The sequence below is a fragment of the Aulonocara sp. 'chitande type north' Nkhata Bay genome, linkage group LG10, assembly GCF_057382095.1.
Source record: "Aulonocara sp. 'chitande type north' Nkhata Bay isolate Kocher_YH1m ecotype deep benthic linkage group LG10, A_spYH_male_GT1.1, whole genome shotgun sequence".
Lineage (NCBI taxonomy): Eukaryota > Metazoa > Chordata > Actinopteri > Cichliformes > Cichlidae > Aulonocara > Aulonocara sp. 'chitande type north' Nkhata Bay.
The window spans coordinates 29,793,613-29,808,685 of NC_141353.1; the positions used below are offsets into that span (position 1 = coordinate 29,793,613).

General features: G+C 38.8%; 1 protein-coding gene across 4 annotated transcripts in view; it reads left to right on the forward strand.

Annotated features, from left to right (window-relative positions):
• myo7ab (myosin VIIAb) overlaps window positions 1-15,073 on the forward strand; it is a 56,595-nt gene that overhangs the window by 454 nt on the left and 41,068 nt on the right. For 3 of the 4 annotated variants that reach the window (XM_086309451.1, XM_086309453.1, XM_086309454.1), the window contains exons 2-14: window positions 966-1,068; window positions 6,239-6,307; window positions 8,767-8,880; window positions 9,950-10,102; window positions 10,594-10,778; window positions 10,993-11,114; window positions 11,223-11,365; window positions 12,446-12,559; window positions 13,295-13,448; window positions 13,542-13,618; window positions 13,760-13,879; window positions 14,580-14,722; window positions 14,812-15,022. In XM_086309451.1, coding sequence (XP_086165577.1) covers window positions 6,290-6,307; window positions 8,767-8,880; window positions 9,950-10,102; window positions 10,594-10,778; window positions 10,993-11,114; window positions 11,223-11,365; window positions 12,446-12,559; window positions 13,295-13,448; window positions 13,542-13,618; window positions 13,760-13,879; window positions 14,580-14,722; window positions 14,812-15,022 — 1,554 coding nt within the window. In that variant the 5' untranslated portion in view covers window positions 966-1,068; window positions 6,239-6,289. The remainder of the gene's footprint in view (window positions 1-965; window positions 1,069-6,238; window positions 6,308-8,766; window positions 8,881-9,949; window positions 10,103-10,593; window positions 10,779-10,992; window positions 11,115-11,222; window positions 11,366-12,445; window positions 12,560-13,294; window positions 13,449-13,541; window positions 13,619-13,759; window positions 13,880-14,579; window positions 14,723-14,811; window positions 15,023-15,073) is intronic. The other variant, XM_086309452.1, reaches the window with a different exon arrangement.

The following is a 15,073-nucleotide window of genomic DNA, read 5'->3' on the forward strand; positions in this document are numbered from 1 at the left end:
TTCTAAATTAGATTAGAGATCACCTCTTGTCACATAGGAACGTTTTTAAGTGTCTCTTTGAGAGCAAAAACCAATGAAAGCGGCACAGAGGAACATCATTCATGCATTACAGCAGGTTAGAGAGGAGCAGTGAATACAAACGTCAAACGCTGAGAGCTTTTCAAACTCAATTATGGCAGCAGGAGGTTCTCCCATTGAAGAAGCTGAAACTAGAGAATGGCATTTTTAATTTGATAATCCCCAAACTTATTAATTGATTGTTTCAGCTCTTTACTCAAGGTGCTCCTTTTCTAGCACATTTTGGATGGTTTTCAACCACAAGTGTAGATATTCTGAGTTGGGGGGGATTTAACAGCTGTTTCAGAGCTCAATAATTTAATTTTTATGCAAAATCAAGATGGGATACGTGAGGAAAACACCAAGAAGTTGCAAAGTTGAACCAGCGAGTCTGCCTGTGATCCAAGAGAGCAAACATATCTAACACTATTATATGAAAAAAAATAATTTTTTATTAGCAAACCAAAGGGTTGGGCCTTTACAACTTCATTGTAAAGAGTTTAAATAGCTTTAGATTTAGGTCAGTTTAAATATGAAGTTAGAAGACCAGCGGCAGACGGGTGACCTCTCTAGGGTGAACCGTACCTGTCACCCTGTGACCCAACGGTGGGTTGGATTGGGCCATGCTTGAATGCATTACCACATAAATCATTTGTGCACACATACAACACACATGAGCCTTCTCAGAGATTGCAGTCTTTAGAGAACTATATGATTGCGGTTTGTCAAATTGGCACCAATGTACACAGTTTAATCAATTTTATTGGCTCACCATATGTTTGACATATAAAAGGTAGATCCTAGAAGTAGGGAAACAGCTGAGTAAAAAGTACCTTTAGATGTTGCTGACGTGCCCCGTTTGAGTATTTTTATTGACTTTTGAGGTTCTCCTATGTTGTGTTTTGCAGACACTGAAGCACTTGACCTCATGGAAATGAGTCTCCTGAACTCTCTTGATCAATGATGAACGTTGCGCGCCCCTGTGCGCCGGAGCCTGTGAATCCCTGCCATGTGAGTCACAGCGGACGCATGTGCTGTGCAAACACTTGTTCGAATAGCATTAGAGGCCACACACACAGATTAGCAGCCGGGGACTTAAAGATTTCTCTCAGCCGTTACATGAAAATCTCAGACCAGAGTGACTCTGGGTCTCGTAAGAAGAAGAGGTTGAAGAAATAGTTGTTAGGCAGAAAAACAGCAGGAAAGTTAATATGTTATGTGCAATTTCTATTAGTAAACTTTTTTAGATTTTGGCAAGTGAAAAAAAAGAGAAAAAATTGCCCAGTGACAGCTGATTATAAGACTAAGACACAAACAACACCTGGCAGGTGCTTAATTATTCAATCAAGATCTGTCAGCCTTTTGTGGCCTATCAGCCGGTTTGTAGCCTCATTAACTACGACGCTAATGTTGGTTTTCTATTCAGTGCCCTGATTTCATGCAGATTAGAATATCTCAACATTGGCATTGAATTTTTAAGCGTTTTCCTCTGAAGCCACAAACATGAGCTTCGTGTTTTTAGTTTTAGTTAAATATCCTAGCATCTATCAGCAAGGCTGTGGGAAGGTGGGATGCCGCAGTACTCCCTATCACAAAAGGCAGAGTCCAAAACTCCAGACTGCAGATGAGGGGAAAACTCACCGGCAGATAAAAAGCTCAGACAGTCAGTGTTACAGAATAAGAACACAAGCAGTTTGAGGGTTTAATTATACAAAAGGGAAGATGGGAAACATCAGGGGAACACAGCTGAAGGTAATCATGGAAGAGAAGTCGAGGGACTATCAAAAAAAAAAGTCAAGAACAAACTCGGCAGAAAATGTATAATAATAAACAAAAGAACAGATAAGAGCGTTTACATTTTTTTATACACTATTGCTGATGTCATTTATTTAAGAAGAAGTGATTTTGTTTTTCACCAGCATCATGGTGAAATGATGTTATCCAGTAGTAACCAGTAGTTAAAAATGGTGCATTTTTTAAAATGAGCAATCAGCGGAGATCTATCACAACCCATAAGAGTAATACAAAAACATGATTTTTTATTTTTTTAGCACATTAAACTCTTAGAATTGTCACACGATGCATGATGGACACACCTTTCCCCAATGATTGTTATACGCTATGCAACTTCGGCTTTTGATCTGGTAAAATATATCAACAATGAGGGTTGTTATGTTTTGTTTTGTTTGTTTCTTAAGAGGCTGTAGTTTCAAGACTGGCCTACTTTTTCATGGTTTCATGATCAATTTTCTCACCTGTTTATGAGCCTAATGTTTGCAGGTTGAACAGTTTGCAGACAAAGTTAGGGAAGGACTGCTGAGATGGTTTGGACATGTACAGAGTTGGGAGAGTGGATATGTCGGTCAAAGGATGGATTTATGGATGTAGTGAAGGAGCACATGCAGAGGGTTTGTGTGAGGCAGGGGTGAGGTGGAGGCAGATGATCTGCTGTGGTGACCCCAACAGGGAGCAAATGAAAGAAGAAGAATTTAATGATACGGATTTAAGTGGTGTTGTAAAATTTCTTGTACTCTTGTGAACAAAATCTGTTGAACTACTAAAGTATTTCATATACCTGGCTGACCTCTAAGCTCCACAGCACTTTTATCTTCTCTTTTATTTCTCCCTATAAATGATTTAGGTTCTACTTTAGGAACTTTTTGTACTTATTTTTTCCCTCCTATTTTCAGTGTTACCCCAATATATCAGTATTATGTCTCACTCATAAATATGTTCAGGTTCTGGTGAATTGAGACAACTTTTGCGCTGTTTCTGCACAGAAATTCAAAGTCAGGCAGTTTCCTTACATGATGTTGCTTATCCTTTGCTGCTATCAGAATAAATGGGGATTACCTCCAACAGATCACATTGTGTCACAGCATCCTCTTCATAAGCAGCTCAATGCAAAAGCATGTCAGTTACATAGGTTACTGTGATAATGGTTTGGATCCTTTATTATATTATTATTACTTTTTTATTAAACAAGGCAGTGTTAGTAAGCAGGCAAAAAATATTGAATTATATATTGCTTTTTACACCCAGGAATTGCAAAGTACATTTAAACAAAGCAGCATTTTAAAAAGAAAACAGGACATAAAAGTTCACAAAATTTGACGTACAAGTCTTTTGGAGTAAAGTTACAATAGAACACAGAAAATAAAATTGGTGGTTAATATTTGTGCAAGAGTTGAAAACCTGAAAAGTAAATGTCATAAAAGCAGGACTGCTGCAAACACTTGATTAAATTGTCAGAGTAAACAGGGATGTCTTTCGCTGCCTTTTCACAGATCAACCTCAGAGGTTTTAGAAACGTAAGCGGAAAACTAAACTAAAAACTAAAACTGAGTGAGGAAAATATTTTAGCGAACTGGAATATTAGTAAAAACATAAACAGTGTGTGTACTTACAAAATTTAAATAACATAAAAATACACAAGAAATTTATTTGGTTTCTTTATTTTTTTTGTCAACATATGTCAACAGAAATCAGCCTGTTAATGCTTTTAGTAGTGTATAAGTAGCTTTAAATGTTGTATAACTTCAGGTATTTCACAGGAAAGGAAACAAATTAATCTGGGAGTAATTTAAGTACTCTTTCATTTTGAGGTAATTTTGCAGTAAAACAAACAATTTCTTCATCTTACATTGTAAATACACTGCATTTTTCAGGACAGTTGAATAATAGAACATCCGTCACGCACAATAACATAATGAATACTAAATAAAGATGTAAAAAAAAAAAAAGGGGGAAATAGTGTTTGTTCTTCTGCAAAAATAACATGAAATTGCATGTGCATTACTTAAAACAACTTGCACAGTACTTACATTTACATAACAGTCTAGTAAGTTCCTTTTTCCTGTAAAAACTTCACTAAGGACCCCTTTATTCTAGTTTGCCTACTTTTCAGGAGCTATAATCACATGTAACTTCAAATAAAATGCATTGAAATTTGTCTGATTACAGTGGGATTACGCCCTTAGTTGCTCGCTGTATTATAAAGTGAGACTAATTTTTACAATGGAAGAGTCACCTTCTCCATGACATTACATCATAGTTTTCCCAAATGTACCTTTGCATTACTTACTGTACCTTATTTATTTTCTTTTTATTGTTTAATTGTATTTATATCTTTACTAAGTCCCGTTCCTGTTTTTTATTACATTTTTTCTCTTTCACTCTTAAAAAAGAGAGAAAAGGTGTTTGAATAAATACTTATAATTAAAATAAAATTTAAATAAAAACTACTGGAAAAATGTGAGGCCACGATGACTCCAGTCCACATTGTAAAGTCAGGTGGAGAGCTAAGTGTCTGTGTTTGGGACAGTTGCCAGATTGGCACCCTGTGGTTCTGGATTAGAAGCTCTGTCTTGGTCTAAGCTGAACATATTGTGACTGGTAATTACTTGTATATCAACTCTATTGCCCTTCAGTAGCTTCACTTCACCACATGAAGCTTATTTTTTATGTGCATATAATCAGACTTTAATACAGTTTTCTTTGCAGTCTAAATAAATGTTAATAGATTTATTAGTGCTCCAATGGGTATTTAGTAGATTTAGCCCCTCCCCCGTGACATGGTTTATCTTCATCACTCATATCCTCTGGGTCATTGTGTTTCTTCTCTGGCCACACAGGCTATTTATATTACTAACGTGTTTGTTTCTCCTCAGAATGAATTAGCAGAGAAGCAGTCATCTTAGTTTTATTTCTCCATTCGCCCACCTCATTCATCCTGCCTTTATTAATTCAAACCAATCTATTTGTTTTCTAACAGCTCCAAACCTCGCCTTGTTTAATTACCTTGTGTCACTCATACTCTAGTAGTTTTTCTGTGTGTGCTATAGTCAGTACAAAATACAAACCTTTAAAGACTAACAATTCCTCTTCTATAGTTCCTTAAACAAAAAGGCCACTATAAACACGTATCCCACTATATGTAACAGCCACATCACCTTTAATATAAATGAGTACAAAAACAGTAAGACAGCCTCATGTGGAAGGAAAATCATAGCTGCAACAACTATGCCTCGTACTTAAGCGATGGGATTAGCCCCAGGAATCCCAGTAAGCCTTTAACAGCCCCTATCAGACCCTTTAAACTCTGCACCCGCCCCCTGTTTCCTTCACTGGTTGAACCACAGGACTGTGTGTCTCGGCTCTGAAAGGACTGATGGTGATCAGACTTTTTGTTCACCTCCTCATATTAGATCTCAGACCTCTTATGGCTCCTAAAACCCATCACGAACTATAGCACGTCTCTGATCTAGTTTATTTAAGTGTGCAATACGAAATGTGTCTGGTGTACACAGTCTCTGCAACTTTTGTAGTGATTTTATGGCACACAGCTCTACCACAAATGCAGTCCATTGCCCTTTGAGATCAGTGGAGCTTTTTGAAGCTATAGACTGACATGTTTTCATTAGGAATGGGTGGAGGCTCAAACAAAGCTAAAACAGAGTCTACAATTCAACATGAATCTAAAAGAATGATAATAATGATAATACTGCTCTGTATTGGTGGGAGTTAGCCAAAAATGTTCACCATAACAGCTTTGTAGGTGATAAGAAGCTGTTTGTGTCAGGACAGCTTAGATTTGCTCCTAAATGCTCCAAATATAAATGAACGCAGTCATAACTTCAATCTTACGCACCTGTAAAAATACTGTAGATGGTTTGTAATAAATTGGGGTTGATGATGGCAGCACAGGCTGACAACAATATAAACTTAGATATCTTTTGTGTACATTGCTAATGCTGACATACTCTCGTGTTGGCAACTGTTAGTCTTCAAAAATCATCCATGTTTCAGCTCGTTTCAGACTGGGGGAAGCAGCAAATCAAAGGAAAGCTGGCTTAAAATGAGAGGAAGTGCCTATTTTGAGTAGAGTTAATAGTATAGAGGTGGAAAAAAGCATAATATATCATAATGAATTAAAAGTAGACGTTGTTTTTTCTTGGTCTCAACCCCACGTGGCAAAGAACATGAAAAACTTGTGTATCCTGTTTTTTTCCCCCCTCATCTGTTCTCTCATCTCGTTATCCAAAAAAACCTGTTGAACAGTCTTTGTTTTGGTGACTTTCCCTCAAACTGTGTGTATAAAAATGTGTAATTCATACATACGAAGTAGATGCAGTCTGTTGTCTCAAAGTTAATGTGATGTCTGTGACTGGTTTCATTTTAGAGCCCTCATATGGTGACTTCTGATGACCTGGAATCAACACGAGGCTGAACCATGGTCATTCTGCAACAGGTGGGTCCTGTACCAAATGGTTCTGAATGTCTTCCAACCTCTTTGTCCTGTCCGTGTATTAAAAGTAAGTTCTTAAGTTCGTTTCTGTACAAACGTTCTGTGGGAATTATGGATGGACATTAATGTAAAAAGTCAGGTAATATTTTTTCCTTTGCTGATATTTATTATTTTTAAACTTAGGTGGAGTTTCTGTTGGTGTCCATGTTGTAATGGGACCTGGTTAGACATTGACATCAGCAGTTTATTTGTTGTAGCAGAGAGGCACAGATTTTACTTTGAAGGAAATGAGTCTCAGTTTCTGGTTTGCATCATACTTTTTGCAGTTTCCCTACCTCTCTGCGAGTATTTGGAGAGTATTTGCACCCAAGTTGATAACAAAAAATATATTGGAGAACAAAGCAATTACAAGGAACTTTTCAATGCATTACTCGCCAAAAGATTTTTACGTAGCGACCAGTGGACCAGTGTTTTTGCCAGTGGAGAAAATTTTTTTTGCATGGATCCATAAGTCAAAAGTTTGGGTTACTATCTCAAAATTTTGAGAAAATAATTTGAAATTTCAAGTTATTTCATATCAGATGCTTTAATTGTCTGAGGTCTAAGTCTTCTTAGATGCTGACTCTACCATAATATTATTTTTTAGAGAAAGGCTAAACAGACTAGTGTTTTTAATTCTTTTTGTTTGTCATTGATTTTATTTTTTGTCTAATCGCAGAGACTCAGGAGAAGTTATTTTTGCTGAGGGTTAGAGTTGAGGTTAGGGTGATCACGCTTCAGTGCATTTGTATTATGATGGTTTCTTTTGATTTTCTACTGAGGTACAGAGCTTTCCCTAATGACTTAAGCCTCTGCCATAACCACAAACTTGATACACAGTATTCTGTGTTTGATTATTTAAGAAGGGAAAATTAAACTCAATTTTGTAAGGGCTCAGAAGTCAGTAGGTGAATATCTGAGCACGGCAGCACTTTTTTACTGTCTGTCTGAAGGATCATTTGGGATTTATTGAAGGAGGGTGGAAGGTTACTGAACTCGTTCATTTTCTTCTTCCATATTATTATTATGAGAGGCCATAATCGTTACATCAACCTTGCCAGTGCCTCTGTTCATAAAAGATCGGCTTAAAATCCAGATTGTGGCTCTACTACTTTAACACAAAAAGCATAGTTTAGGTCTCTTTAGCATCAACTCATGCAAGTAGGTCAGTTTAACCTGACATTTTAGTGTCTTATGGGAATGTTTGTTTGTTATGGTGGGCCAGCCAGCAGGTTTAATGATTTTAAATTAAATTAAAATGTAAAAAGAAACAACCGAAAATCAAATTGTGAGCAAGAATGATTTATTCAGCATGAGCTCCACAGTCCTGACACACTAAATATAGAAAAAGCTGGGCAGTTACCTCATATCAGGCCATCAATAGTTTCCCTTTCAATAACTAGATGCCAGTGCCTTTCTCCCCCGAGAGTCCTGCAGGGCACGACTCAGACACTCCTGCACCGTTTCAATCTCAGCTCAGAGCCACGGCTATGAATCTCATTCGAGTGGGAGACATCTGGATGTTGTTAAATGGAAGCAAAAATAGCATCTTTAAGGTCACAGTCTAGACTGTGGGGATGAACGCTGAGCATCGTGCTGCAGTGTTATGATGAGGTTTATACCAGCTCCCCTTCTGATTTACATCTAAATGACACCTCGTGTTTGTCATTCATTGGCAAAACACAAAATGACCTCTGTGCTGACACGTCTAAGATGATAAATGCACTTTTTTAGGGTCGGCTGTGTTCATCTCCAGGGGGCTTGCTTTTCATAGTATGTCTAATGGCACAGTCAGTGCCATGATTGGTTGACTGTTTTGTAGATTTTTAATACCTCCTGTAGCAACCTGCTCAGTCATGGTTTTTGCTAAGTGTTGGTTCCACCTCAGGAAAATTAAGCCTTATTTGTTGTTACGTAGGGTTACCTAAGTCTCAGTGTTACATCATGGCCTTCCTGGTGGATGTGGTCAAGTTTAAATCCTTTTTTCAGACTAAATCCTCAAAAATGTAACTAGTTGGCAGCTGAAAAACTGGGTAACTGGGTGTGTGGTGCAACTGATATTTCCTGGTTATCCAACATGTATATTCAAATAGTTGAATGCAGACAAGGAGACCATAACAAATGTCACGTACAGCTAAGGCACATGCAGCTCATCAGGTTTTGCAGCTGTTACGGGGAAAACCTGATGTTTTCTGCTCAAATTTCAAAATAACATCTAGGAATAAAAAGAGTTAAAGTATAAGTATGAGATAAGAAATTATATGATTACAAACAGTTGACATCTTTGGTTACAGATTTTTTTTAACAAGTGCTCTGAACTTCCCCAGGGAGATAAAAAAAAATCATTCAGCTTCAGTTTACTCTGATATTATGATGTTATTCTATTACTTCCTGCAGTCTTTAACTAAAGTTTTGTAATCCAGGGGGACTATGTGTGGCTGGATCTTAAAACGGGCCGGGAGTTTGACGTCCCCGTGGGAGCCGTGGTCAAACTGTGCGACTCTGGACAGATCCAGGTTCTGGATGATGAAGGCCGGGTAAGTTTGCAGAAAAGCAGGAAGGACCTGAAAGCAGTACTCCAAGGTAGACTACATAAACAAGAGAAACTAGAATTTAGGTTTTTCAAATATGAAAACAAGGGAGACTGCGTAGATACTGTGATAAGGACTGAAAGTGGACTGACGCTATATACACACACAGAGCGAGGACTTGATGACAGGATACGACAAAAACCAGAGAACACAAGTAATAAGAACTAAAGGCCAAAAACAGAGGAAAAAAATCTGAAATTTATAAACTAAGAGCTCTAAACGCACAAGCTTAGATTCTAAATAAATCACGAATAGTTAACAATAGACCTGAATTCAGAGTCCAAAACTCAGACTGTGTTTTGCTGTTGCACACTTGTATTGTATTAGACCATTAAACCTAATCTGCGTCCAATAATTTGTAATGCTTTTCATGATCATGGGTTTTAAATGGTTTGAACTTTTTTGAGTATTTGCTTCATTCTTAGTTCACTTATTACTTTCGTTTTTCTTCATGTGTTCCTTTAGTATTTTGAGCCCTTGTTTCTTAGTTCGAGCTTCTGTTTGTATTAGAGTTTGATCCATCAGTTTCTCGCTTCATGTTCAGTGTTTCTATTTAGTTTGTGTTTTACTTAGTCTCCCATGCATTGTCTCTAGTTTCTGTCATTTAACTTAATTGTGTTCAGTTGTGTTTAGTTCCCCTCCTGTTTCCACTTACCTCCTTGTGTCATGTGTATTTTTAGCCTCAGTTTGCCTGTGTTCTTTGTTACGTTGTACTGTGTTCTGATCTCTTGTTTCTAGTGTGTTCCCGATATGGTTTCCTTTGGCTTTTGAACTTTGTTTTGTCTTTTTTTAAGTTTTTTTTGTTTTGTTTTTTGTTTTTCATTCCCCGTCTAAACACCACTGTACCCTCAATCTGTTTATATGACAGGTACCGTAGAGATTTTTTTGTCCTTTTAAAATGACACAAAACTGCCAATTAATTCTTTCCGTCAAAGAAGGATGAGTCAGTGTGACTTCATGTGGCTTTTGAGGCCTTTGTTCCTCTAATCTGCTTCCTCATTCCTCACCAATGCAGGAGCACTGGATTTCCCCTCAAAATGCCACCAACATCAAACCCATGCACCCAACCTCCATACATGGGGTGGAGGACATGATCCGTCTGGGTGACCTCAATGAAGCTGGCATCCTCCGTAACCTGCTAATCCGCTATAATGAATGCGTCATCTACGTAAGTTTCCCTTTGTGGCACCAACGCAGCTGCATTTACGATCGCCTGAGGTGCAATTAGTTTCTGTAACTTCCAGGCCTTTTACTCGCGTGTTCAGCAAAGCAGTAACCACTGGCTTTGGCCCAGTTAAGGTCTTATTCAGGTTAATCTGTTTACTTGTATCTTAAGCGCCCAGCAACAGCAGCATTTACTTGTTGCTATAAATAAAACAGAACGTCCCTTCCTTGCTGTTTGACCGGAGGTTCACCGATAGAAACAGGCATTTGTACTTGTAAAACACCCAATCTTAGAAATGCTAGTAAGTCAAAGTTAAGACCACTAAATAGGAATAATAGAGACATTATTTTTATAATCATCTCATATATTTTGGAGAGCATAAAATTTTGTTTTATACCCTGTCAGTAGTGTTTGATTCACATATTTTGTCCCTGAGTTTTTGATCTATCTCATGTTTAAAACATCGACTTTCGTCTGTCTTTGGGTGTCTGCAGACGTATACAGGCTCAATACTGGTAGCAGTCAACCCTTACCAGCTGCTGCCCATCTATACTCCAGACCAGATCCGCCTCTACACCAATAAGAAGATCGGCGAGATGCCGCCGCACATATTCGCCATCGCAGACAACTGTTACTTCAACATGCAGCGGAACAACAAGGACCAGTGCTGCATCATCAGGTTTGTGCTTGATCATTTCATAAGAACTCAAAGTGATGGACGTGCGCCATTTCTAAACAGGAAAAACTCTGCAGTTAATCTGCAAGCCTCTGTTGGTTAAAAAGGCTGGTCATAGTTAGTATCCTTTGTGTGCTGCTGCTGTTTGAATAGTTTATTTGTAATGAAATCATCATGTTTATTGCATGACTGTGTCACTGTTTTCTTTATGAGGCAGCGGTGAGTCTGGAGCTGGGAAGACTGAGAGCACAAAGCTGATTCTGCAGTTCCTCGCTGCCATCAGCGGGCAGCACTCCTGGATAGAGCAGCAAGTCCTAGAAGCCACGCCTATCCTCGAAGGTAAGCATTAAACTCCAAAAAAGATCACCTTCAGTCCACGAATGGACAGTGAACATGGAAGAAAGTGTCATGGGTCACCTTCATCGTCTGGTTTGTCAATTTCTTCAGCTTTCGGCAATGCCAAGACAATTCGAAATGACAACTCCAGTCGCTTTGGGAAGTACATAGATATCCACTTCAACAAGCGAGGGGCCATTGAAGGAGCCAAAATAGAGCAGTACCTGCTGGAGAAGTCCCGCGTGTGTCGACAGGTGAGAAACCAGATCCAGATTAAATATGTTAAATCTTTCACAACTCCAACCACAATTAGTCAACATTTGTAGACAGATGGATGGTAAGCAATGATCTAGACCTGAGAATGCAGTTTGGGATGGGGCTGAGTGAAGATTGATGGCTGCTCCTGGGTAGAGGTTATCTGACAGCGAGTCTAGCAGTTGTGATCCTGCTTCTAAACCTTAGATAAATACAGTTTAATATTTTTTTACAAAATCAAAAGTCTGACATCAATGACAGACATACAGTCTCAAGTTTATATGATGACTGTTTTTACTACTAAAATAAATGACACATTAGCCAAATAATAAACAAATAGAGAAGATATTGTGCACATATTTGCAATAAATATTGAAGAATTAAATTATTAATTTAACTAAAACTGCAAGACGTTGGATGGTGATTTTGTTTGTTTGGGTTTGTGATTATTTTCAATTTATTTAAATTCAGTTTTATTAATATAGCTCCAAAGCACAGCAACCGTTGCCTAAGTTGTTGTAAGGTAGTAAGATAAAGACCCTACGATAGTAGAAAGAAAACACAAACAATCAGACAATCAGAAAAACTCCCTTTTAACAGGAGGGAGTCTCACCTGTCTTAATGTTTTACTAGTTTGTCATTTATTATTTGTTTATACAGCAGCTGCCTTCACTTTGGTGCTCACAGGAGTTGTTATATTTAATGGTAAATGGCCTGTATTTGTATAGCGCTTTTACTAGTCCTGCCTAGGGACCCCAAAGCGCTTTACACACCCAATCATCCACCCATTCACACACACATTCACACACTGGTGGAGGCAAGCTACAATCAAACTCTTCACAGCTGAATCAAAGTGTGTAATTAGTCATTTATTTATCATTAATTAAACAGGGGCAGATGAACTATTCAGTCTCCCTGCATATGTGGACATATTACATACAAAAAAAATAAATACTGGTCCAAGATTAATAATATATACTCTTTATGATACGTAAACAGTATCACGTAGATGCTGCTTACATGTGCATAGCATATTGTGTGTCGGACATACAGGGTTTGCTTCTTTCTTGCTCCTGCAGGCTCCAAATGAGAGAAACTACCATATTTTCTACTGCATGTTGAAGGGCATGGCTCCTGAAATGAAGTCAAAGCTGGGCCTGGGCCTTGCCACAGACTACTCCTACCTCACTATGGTGAGTCTCGCCAGTTAATTACTCATTTTTAGTGATAAAAATGAGTAATTAAGAAATCGATGTACCCATCATACAGCTGAGTTTAGCACTTTGAACATCACTGTGTTGTTTGTTTATAACAGGGTGGACTACTGCAGTGCTCTGCTATCTGCTCTATTAAAAATGTTTTTAATTAACCTCAATATATTTCAAACCTCTACAGTCTGAGTGTTTACTGGGCCTGGAAGGAGAGAACACACTGGTGCCTTTCAGCTTACATGTTGCTTTTAAAATCACTCTCTTGTCTTTAAAGCTCTTTATGTTCTTGCTCCAGTATGTAGTGCACCCTCTCCGGTCCTCCACAACCAAAGGATTAACAAAGTGTTATTTTAGTAAAAGAAAAAATTACCAATCATAATAAAGTATGTCTCAATTAATGCATGAGGTTACAATAAAAACAGTGAGTGGAAAAAGACTGTGCCCTTGTGTCCTGATGGTAAAATGAAGCTAAAGTACAGAAACATAAATGGTGCAGTAAATGTTGTGCACAAAGCTTCAGGGATCATAAGTAATATAATAATAATGTAAAGTTAATTTACCGTTTCCGATAAAGAGCAGCACGTAGCTGCTTCCCAGAGCATTTCACTCGGAGCTGTCAGGTGAAACCCATTAAGCCACATTGCAGTTACCTGGAGCCGCTGGCCTGGTTCTGCTCATAAACAGCAGACCTGAAGTTGGATTTCTTTTATATCACAGGGTAGCTGCACAAAGTGTGACGGTCGTAACGACCTGAGTGATTATTCCAGCATCCTGTCAGCCATGAAGGTTCTCATGTTCACCGAGACAGAAACCTGGGAGATTTCCAAGCTTCTGGCTGCCATCCTGCATATGGGAAACCTGCGATTCGAGGGTGCGTGAATACACAAATCTAAAGCATCAATCAGAAAATTTGCAAACTTTACAAACCTGTGAAGAAAACGATGTTCTGTCTTGCTTCCCTCAGCTCGTACCTATGATAATTTAGACGCCTGTGTGGTTGTGAGATCTCCTGACTTGGTGACCGCTGCGTCGCTTATGGAGGTCTGTAACTGTTCTCACACACATGATTGACACACAACCATTTTACTGTTCTTCCTTAGAAAAGAGTGGCTTTAAATCTCTTTCAAATTGATATCTGGCAGTTTTTTTGGTGATGCTTTTGTTGGTCGTTGTGAACCGTAGGTGGAGCCTAAAGATGTGATGGTGTGTTTGACGACACGAACCCTCATCACACGTGGTGAAAGTGTTGTCACCCCTCTAAGTGTGGAGCAAGGCCTGGATGTCAGGGACGCCTTTGTTAAGGTACAGATTTTGTCCTGTTTTAGAGGTAATACACGTAATCACCAAGTCTTTCACAGATCATGTTGTGATTGTCCTCCAGACAATCCAACTTCTTCTTTCTACGAGTCTGTCTTTCTGCAGACACACTCTACAGCTATAGCTGGTAACAGAGTCCTTGACTTACTCTCCAGGAGATCTGCTGTGAGCTAAAGAGCCAATTTAGCCATTACCTGCAAGTTGGAGAGCTCGTTCATGTACAACTATGCAAGACTCACTTATTCTGCAGAGCAGGCGAGAATTTAAGACCCTAGATAATATTACAAGGCATGGACATTTGTTGTCACTGTCATGATGGTTTTATGGAGCTTGGTTAGGAGAGCCTGCACAGGTGCGATACACACACAGACCTGGAAGGTGCTGGCTTACCTTAAAATGTGTCCCTCCACTTACCCCCCTATGCTGGTGGATGGGACACTGCTTGTTATTTCTACACCTTTGGTGGTAATTGTGTAACATTTTCCCATTCCTAATAACTATGAAGTATTTATGTTGGAGTGAAGTCTGGGAAAGGGTCTGTGGGAAAATATTTTTGGGAGTCTCCGAACCTTAATGACGCTAATGACGTTGCCGTACAACGAAGACAATGATGGTGATGAAGAAGCACACTTAGGAGGCGGTGAGCGAGTCTGCTTCAGCAAAGTTCATGAATTCTGTCATCCAGGGGATCTACGGGAGGTTGTTTATCTGGATAGTGGATAAGATTAATGCTGCCATATACCGACCTCCTTCCTGCGAGAGTACCATCATCCGAAGATCCATCGGTTTGCTGGACATCTTTGGCTTTGAGAACTTTATCGTCAACAGGTGAGAAGTTGTGTAAAAGAGTGTTTTTGTAGATCATTTATGCTACTTTATTAGTTTAACGCTGTCATCTTTTTTTTTTTCCACTGTAGTTTTGAGCAGCTGTGCATCAACTTCGCCAACGAGAACTTGCAGCAATTCTTTGTCCGCCACGTCTTTAAACTGGAGCAGGAAGAATACAACCTGGAGGACATCAGCTGGCAGCACATTGAGTTCACAGACAACCAGGATGCATTGGACATGATCGCCAACAAACCCATGAACATCATCTCCCTCATAGATGAAGAGAGCAAGTTTCCCAAGGTGCAACAGATATTTAGTAGATACTTGTAAAGATAAGTCTTACTGAATTTG